The sequence below is a fragment of the Patella vulgata genome, chromosome 9, assembly GCF_932274485.2.
Source record: "Patella vulgata chromosome 9, xgPatVulg1.2, whole genome shotgun sequence".
NCBI classification, from domain to species: Eukaryota; Metazoa; Mollusca; class Gastropoda; family Patellidae; genus Patella; species Patella vulgata.
In genome coordinates, this window is record NC_065887.2 from 21,671,890 (window position 1) to 21,681,188 (window position 9,299).

At 33.4% G+C, this 9,299-nt stretch overlaps 1 protein-coding gene across 5 annotated transcripts in view; it reads left to right on the forward strand.

The window, feature by feature from the left end:
- Window positions 1–6,254, forward strand: part of LOC126831678 (ras-associated and pleckstrin homology domains-containing protein 1) — an 89,692-nt gene extending 83,438 nt beyond the window's left edge. For all 5 annotated transcript variants that reach the window (XM_050562304.2, XM_050562303.2, XM_050562305.2 and 2 more), the window contains 2 exons: window positions 50–151; window positions 562–6,254. In XM_050562304.2, coding sequence (XP_050418261.1) covers window positions 50–151; window positions 562–2,943 — 2,484 coding nt within the window. In that variant the 3' untranslated portion in view covers window positions 2,944–6,254. The remainder of the gene's footprint in view (window positions 1–49; window positions 152–561) is intronic.
- The last annotated feature ends 3,045 nt before the right edge of the window (window positions 6,255–9,299 follow it).

Sequence of the window (9,299 nt, forward strand, 5' to 3'; positions counted from 1 at the left end):
TATGTGATGGTTGTTTTTTTAAATCAAATTTTATTCTGTTTTTATCCAGCATCCACAGATACAGAAAAAGACATCAAAATATATCCGTTATTTCTGTGCTGAGACAGATCATTGTTTAGATAGGTGGATTACTGGTATTCGAATGGCCAAGGTAATATTTGTCTTTAGATCAAATCTATATGTAAATGTCATGTCATACAATCAATTTATATTGTGAAATCAACAGCTGAACATACCATAAATATATAATTTTAAGATAATGTTCAATATTGTTCTTTAATCCTATAAACTTAGCCCCTACAGGTTTAGAAACAATCTTACCTGCATGGCCATGACTGATATGATGTTTTGCAGCACCTCTTTGACAGATACCTCTGAGTGTAGGGAATAGGATCGACTTCAAATTTTGTGCATAATCTGATATCAAAATTTTACAAATCTACCCTTATTAGCAAAATATTTTGCTCTGGTATTGAAAACTTGGTGAAATTTAAAATGAAACATTATATTAATTATGTTCTCAGAAGATTGCTACAATTCTCTTTTTGTTGTATTTTTCAGTTTGATAAACAACTTCAGACAAATTATGATAAACTTCTACTAGATATCAGTACATGGGATGAGAGAGAAGAAACAAACAATCAGTTATCAGAAATATTAGATCAACCATTATTGAAAAACTTGGGAAATTTACAAGACAGTCAAATGTCCATACCTGAGCCTGGTTCTCGACATTCTATAATAACAGTAGTCAACGCGTCATTAGTTCGTGATTCTTCAGGTAGCGATAGTCCTAAAGATGTTGTTGGCTTTGACGCCACGCCAGTACCGCAAAGGAAAGGCTCTGCCTCTGCTTCTTCAGAGTCGCCTCAACATAAGGCACCGGTTAAACGTGTCTCTTTCAGCAACACTCATTCAGTCATAAATCCTACAACAAATGAAGAAATGCTGACTCCATTACGGCACCGTGACTCTATAACAAGTGCATCAACTGACTCAAGTGAGGATTCCACATCAAGTGGAGAAGGTCGACATGGCTTTGCACCACGAAGTAAAATCAGAGCCAAATTGCCAGTGACAACAGAAACCACACGTCAGTTATCTGAAATGTTTAGTGCTAGTGTTGATTCACCAACTGGAGAATGTAATTTCTCAGAAGAGAACAGGAGATCAGTTATCATGAACAATTCTGAAAGACGGCGATCAGCATCTTCATTGACAGAGAGAAGAGGGTCATCAGATAGTGGTCACAGTCGTGATCGGCGCGGATCCTTCGGCAAAGGTCATTCATCTTCATCTCATTATTCTTCAACAAGCAGTCGACATTCTAATTCTAGTGACGTTAATCATTACGCTGCTATTCAACAGCCAGCTCTGAAAGCAGGTCAGAGTTTCTACACTGCAGGACACTTAAGCAATGGAGGTTCTGTGGATGAAGATCTATATCAACAAGTGTATGAGGATCCATTTCCTCCTCCGCCAGTTGAGAATCCTGAGGAACTTTACACTCAGGTTGTCAAATCTCAAGCTCCACCTCCAGCTGTACCTGCAACTCATATGAAACCCCCACCTCCTAAACCACCAATCAAACCACCTTGCGCTCCTCCTGCACCTCCATCACAACACACACCACAGGAAGAAAACCCATATCAGGCATCAGGATATCAACAATCACAACATTTTCAGTATCCGACTGAACAACCACAATCTCCAGGTTATTCACCACAAGAGGCAGGATATCCTCAACATCTACCACAAAATATCCAGCAACAAAATCATGCAAATCTTCAACATCAACTGCAACAGGATCATCATCATGCTTCTCAATCTCCACCACCTGGATCTCCAATAGCCAAAGCTGCATCACAGAATCTTCCACAAACACGACCTCCATGTGCTAATGTGCCACCACAACCTCCTTCAGCTGCTGGAAAACCTCCTCTTAAGGTCAATGGAAATGCTCCCCCACCACCTCCCGTTAAAACACCAGCCATGGCACCACCTGCACCTCCAGTAGTTGCCTCTTCACCATCAGCCCCACCTGTAGCTCCTAAACCACAGAGCAATTCCTCTCCTCTAAATACTATGCAGAAATCCCAGAATGGACCACCTACTCCTCCAGCAGTGAAGCCAAAGCCTATGTCATCTCCTCTTAGTCCACAACTTTCACGTGGACCTGAAGGACCTAGTCGTAATCAAACTAATAATTCAGCAGCACAAAAACCTCCTGCAGTAGCTCCTAAAGGGCCAATCAAAATTCCCAAACCAGCACCCTTGTCTGTGGCTAATGGGAACCATGCTGGTCCTAAAATGAATGGTTCTCCTGTATTGAGAAATGGACCCCAATCTCCAGCATACAATCGTGCCCAGGCTTCACCCAAGGCACCAACCTCTCCTTGTGAACAGAAACCGCCGAAAATATCCCATGTGAAATATCCATCGACAGGTTCTCAGTACATTACAAATAACAACAACAGTGGACCAAAATCACCGACATCGCCTAATCAACTTCCATTTTTATCAGAACTGAACAAAAATTCACAGAATCGCACACAAGGTAATAATAGTTCGACTGCTGACGTATCACACGCGGTTCAACAATCACCAAATACACGCAATCATAGACGTTCTGCTTCCGCAGGCAATGCTGTAGTTAAGCAAAAAGACGGTAAGAAAGCACCACCTCCTCCAAAACGTAGTCAACACACGCGATTATCATCAGACTCTTCTCGTGAAATAAAATTAGAACCCCAAGTGATTGATCCAATATATGAGAACTGTGAAGGAATTATGGATATCAATGATCTCCCTCTTCCTCCACCAGAACTATTAGACAACTACCAAAATCCTTTGGATTTAAAAATGGCGACTAACGGAAATAAAGTCAAACCACCCCCTCCCCCTCCTAAGAGGAATCGAGAAACTCAATTGACACCCCAATGATGAACATTTTTCGCAGATGTCAGCTGTGTTTATATGTATTATATGACTGTGTTATTTTGAATGTTGTCACTGTAAGCATCTAATGTTTACAGTCAAACATAAACAACAAGTGTTTTAGATTACATTTTTTTTTCGTAAACTTCATGTACAAAAGAAAAGAGTTTTATTAAATTGTTTTGATAAAGTGAAATAATTATAGTTGTCAGTCAGGAAGTGAAATGATCAGATAACTTTGAAAAGGTTTGTGTGTGTGTTAGTGAAACAATGATCAAATAGTGAAAAGATTGGATCAAACCTTAAAGTGTTAGATTATGCACATAGTTGCTACACGTTAATTGAAAAGTGAAAAACCAAGGATTCATAGCAATTTTTATACCAATAAAGTGGATTTTTATTTTGGAAGTGAAACAATTAAAATGTAAAGTGATTTGATGAAGAAAAACCATCAATTAAGAATTAAGTGAAATGTTAAGAAGATCTGGTGTTGATGATTGTGAATTGAAAACTTTGATGAACAGATAGATCTAATAAATTACAATAAAGATTTAATACTTACTAATTTTATTATACATTTACAATTTTTATCAACATCATAAATTATGTCTATATCTTCCAATTGAATACACTTTTTTAAAGATATATATGTAAATAGCCATTCCTAAGTCCAAAACTTAGAATCATAATATATAAATATATACATATAAATATAATATATTCCGCTATGTTTTTATATGCTACTGCTTTTTTTATCTCGGAAAGTGTGTGCCATGTGATTTTTTTTCCAATTTTTTTATGCATGTACAAATGTGTTCTCTGGTAGAAAAAATTATAACATTTTAAAGTGACTTAAAACTGAAACACTAGTTCCAAAATGATTACTGTGAATATTGTTAGGTTATTATTATTGAAGGGGTAATTAAATAAACATGTACTCTATGTAGGACACAAATTCACTGAAATAAAAAGAAATCATCACCAAATTATTTTATCATATTCAGCTTTTCACAATAACATAGAAGTTATTGCGAATCTCATGTTCACATTTTCAAATAATTTACATATAAACCAGAGGGTGTTTGAGCTGCTTATGGTGTGTGACATTTTAATATTTATACAATTTACTGGAATGTGGTTTAAATAAAAAAAATTCTCAAATTGATTTTCTTTGTTTGCTTGGTTAGATATATGATGGTTGCTATGGTTTTATTAGATACATGGTTAGAGTAATTGTGGTTTCTAATCACAACTGTGATAGGGACAACAATCACTGGTTTATTGGAAATTGCAATTTTTAAAGATAACAAAAATATTATATGCATTTTTTCTGAAAATAACCATATTTATATCATAGTTCAGGTTGCCATAGCGATTATCTTAGATCTAGCCAATGAGAATGACTGTCTCAATATGGTGTACTGTTTATATAATTATTGTAACAATTTTATCAATGTTCTTGGCGAGTTATGAAAAGCAGTCTGATAGGTTTCGTTTATTATATGTAAATAAATTATTTATAAATGAAATAAAACGGGGTTAAAAGTCCTAGGCTAATGAAGATGGGAAAATTATTTTGAACTTACAAGGCAAAATTCAATTTTCGTGTTTTTAGCTTGACAAACAATAGTCAAAAGGAAATCACATTGTTAAAAGGTGTGCCAAATATTGTATTCTCACAAAAATCTTATAGAAAATTCTGAAAAAATTGATGGCCATAGAAATTTATGTACAAGTAACATCAGATGTTCCAAAAATGAAAATGTGGCACCCCAATATGTGATTTTAGTAAAACAGACTATTATTGTACATGTATTTAATTTTAAAAAAACACCCAACAACATTATTAGGTCCAATCAGTAAGTTATTTAATGGGGAAATCGAGGAGAGGAGAGGGTGCAGTTCTGGTGTCGATTTCACTAAATGGCATAAGTATAGAAAATCAGAAAAAATACAAATGTATGATAGAAAAATATCCAATCAGTGAGTTATTTAATGGGGAAATCGAAAGAACCGAAAATCATACTTAAGTACAAATCTATAAGAAAAGCCATAGTTATCTTCAGTTAGTGAAATTGGCTCCTAATGCAATATTATATGGCAGTAAAGGACCACCATTGTTTTAGCAAAATAATTAAGGGACAGGTGAAAATCATGTGATCCACTCTTGTAATTATTTGTGCATCTCAAAGTATAAATTTTATAGTAGCTGAATACAGATTGGTTCTATTTCTGTTTGTTTTGTTATTGTTTTAGTTGTTTTGTTACTGATGTTGTTATTCTCTAGTCACTCTTATATATTTATATTAATGATCCCTCAGCAGTTGAAATTTCAGGGATACTGCTTTGTACATTTAAATGTTGCTTTCTATGTCCACAAAATCATCATGCAATTATTAAATATTAAAATATCATTATTTTTTGTAAGTTAAAGATATAAGTTTGGGTCTTCTGTTGGTAAAACCTGATTCACCAAAGCTTTTTTGTCTCTAGAACGTGAATACATTTGGAATGGAGACGCTCTTTGGTATATGATGGTTTGTTGTTGGGAATATCACTTATAATAAATATACAAGAGAAAAATTAAAATTGTTGATTAAATTCTCCATTTGTTTGTAGTGCTGTAAAAGGGTTATTCAAGGGTTTTATGAGGGTATGTTTAATTTAAAGCATAATAAAATAAAAGACTTTATAGTCAAGTGTTTACTGCATAATATTTAAGTTATTTTATCCTGCCAAATGTAAGGGAAAAAGATCTAATGTGGAGTTACAGATTCAGATAATTTTATATTTATTTACTTAATGGTTTTTAACCTTAAAAATGTCAGATACAAAAAAAAGTATCATTTGTACATTCTTTTGTTGATTTTAGTGGATATACAAGAATTTTTCATTTCAAACATTAAGCAATTATGTATAATTTCAGATTTTTAAAGAAAATGTTTTTTTGTTTTGCAATATCGGTATATTCTCTTACTTTACATTTTCTATGACGATATCGTGCAGAGCTGATTGATTCTCGGTAGAATCCTAATTTCTCGTTAATTTTATTTATTTTGCGGGTTTGTCTCAATTGGCAAAAGTGTAACTATATAACCTAAGATTGTATCAACCAGACTGTCCATAATCTTTAATTAATAGAAGAAGTATAACGTAGTCTTTAATCTTTTTAGACTTTTTCAACCTGTCATTTTATTCATGATAAAAGAACTGTATATGTATAAATCTTATTGTTAAGAAAAGACTATTTAATCTAGTCACTGTGTTTTTACTGTTTGTAATATATTTACTGAATAAATGTGTACTAATAATATATAAGAAAACGGCTTGCTTGTTGTCAATACGAAACATCCAGAAAACCGTAAGCTATATTTTTGACAAACTGTTTCATACTGTTCTTTCAACACTGTGTCGATGGCATCATGGTCAAGTGGTCTAAGGAGTGTGATTTAGATCATAAGGTCTGTCATTGAGTCAAATGGTGTGGTTTCCATCACAACCTTGTACTGTCGTATGGCAAACTTCGTAGGTTTTTTCCAGTTCCTTCTGCTGCTAAAGACAACTTCATGCAAGTGAATTATTGAAATAATGACCAAGTCTGTGTGGACGTTAAAAATCATCTACGGATCTGTTTATGCTTTTGAGTCGAGATTAGTAAAGCCTGATTTGCACTGGCATCAATCAAATCAATCAGCAGGTGGAGTGAAATCGCTATATAAAACAACATCTTGATGGGTTGAATTATAGAGAGAGAGAGAGAGGGATGGGGTTTAACGTCCACTCGACACAAACTATGTCATTTCGGGACTAACACATGGTTTAATTTTATTTCAATAATTCGCTTCCGCGTGGTTAAATTATAATAACATAAAACAAAACTGTTCCTTGATTGACTGAAATTTAAATCACTGTTTTTTTTAATATCAGTCGCCTATTTTTATTATTGACACTGTAGGTATTTTGAATGTGCCCCTTTCAAATCCCATGGATGCAAGATAGACAAGAGCCATCAAAAGATGGCATATCCTCCTAGCTGCCACAAATTTGTACAATGAACATCCATACTAGTCTACCAGCAAGGATAAATGACAGTATTATACTTAAATTCTTAATCAGTTTTATCATTTCCAGTGAAGTTTTATATTCACAATAAAAAAAAAATCAACATAACAAAATATAAACTGAATAAGGACAGACCAACAGATGGATCAAGGAAAGATTGTTGTGTGTATTAAAATTTCACATAATATTGAAAACCGGTAGTTGTTTTTCGATCTGCTCTGGAAAAGAAGCCCTCCAGACTAGTAATCATCTTGTATAGTAGTCAGCAGGCTATGTCAACATTTTATTTATTTTGTGAAGTAGGTGGTATGGTAGGTCTACCTGGATCAAGTCATTACTCTTAGCCATATAATGGAAAAACATACCATATTCTATTTTTAGAAATACATATTGGTTGATTTTATTAGATAAGTGTCAATATGGATATCTATTAGATAATAAGTTTCTGGAAGAATTATTGATGTGTCTGCAGTGAATGGGGTAAGCCTATAATGATCATGCAAAACTTGCTCAGCTACCAAAATGCATTGTGTTTTCCACTCTATCCTTATGAAATTGAGAGTTCTGACATTCACTAGTTTGAAAAGTTGTAACATTAACAGGGAGGTAACTGCTTTTAACAAGACTAGAGATTTCATAATTTTGATATTTTTTATTGAATATTTGTAATGTTTTTTTTTCTTCACACTTTTTTCAAAAATGTATTTCTTTCCTAATAAAACAATTATACATTTACTGAAGACACACACATAAATAATAATTATAATGAAATAAAACATAAATTATCTTGTAAACATTCTACAACTTATAAATAAAAATAATATGGACGGTTTTGTTGAAAGTGAGGAATGTCATTTGCATTATAATAAATCTTGTTCAAGGCCAACATCCTGTTTCAGGTGATAAAGTACAGAATGTAAACAAATCCACAAATTCGAACCAATCTGAATGGCAAAGAGTACAACTGGCTCAAATTGACTATTAAACATAGCCTACATTACCTGAAATCTGCAATTTAGTTCTATACTAATGTCCAAAAGAAAGTACCGTATACACACTAAAAATATGACCAAGTTTTGTTTAAATTAAAAAAATGTGATAACACTAGGCCCTACACTAAACATGTCTTGTGCGTCCAAACTCAATATTTCTAAGCAAATAAAAGGCAAAACAAATGGACATTGTACCCAAATACCGCATACAATGGAAAAACGACTTTGTTTGAAGCAGGACGAAATGCTCAGTGTATACTTTCTTTTGGACATACTTAGAGGGAGATAACCCCAAAGATACAATATGGAGGCAGACAACCCAACTTTTTTCCTGTTAATTTTTTCAATGTTTATTCTTGTAACTCTAACTTTCTTTACAAATGTTAGTTGGGGTGAACACTCTGTATTGAGATAAAGGAAAGTAGTTGTGGGTCTACCTTCATTATGTTTCTCAAGTCAGCAATGTCTCATGAATAGTCCTGACACAAGGACACTACCTACCGTACCCTGTATTATATTTAGATGATGTCTTAAAAGTAATCATTAAATAAAATTAGCAGATTGTTTTCGCATCATAAACACACCATTGTGAGGCAATGAATATATGTCCACCAGAAGCAGCCGTTAAGCATTATATGTTCATAAAATTGATGGACGAATCTGACTATAGATATTGGTTATGGATATACCAATATCTGAACAATTTGTGGAGCTTGGAGGAAAAACATCTAAAAAATTCTCATTTGTAGATCGCTTGCAAGGTTTCGGTAACAGTTAATCTGAAAAATATCATTGGGCTACTAATTAGAAATAGGCGGGCAATCCTGGCAAGTTTGTTTTTTAAATCTCAAAATGACTCTAAATTGTGATCCCAACAAGTTTTTGAAAAAGAAGTCTCAAAAGCTCTTGACCAGACACCAGTCGGACAAGGGTGACAACAATATATTCCAACATAAAATGTAAGTGTATATATAAAAATGTGAAATACATAGAAAACTGGAGCAAAAATATACACTGTATAAATAATATAAATAAAACCTAAAATATGTAAATCTAAATATAATTTTACAATACAAAATAAACACTGTATTGTATAGAATGTACTTGGCATTGTTATTGACCTTAAAACTCTACTCCACTCCACTTACAACAACTGTTGATGCTAAACAACTTCCTATTTTTTCAAGGAAAATTAAAAACTTCATTTGTTTTACTGTTTAGGTCACACCAATTTAATTTTCTGTTCTTCAGGGTCTTGTCTTGACTCAAAAAATAGCCACTTGAATCATATGAAAGCTGTTTTGTTTA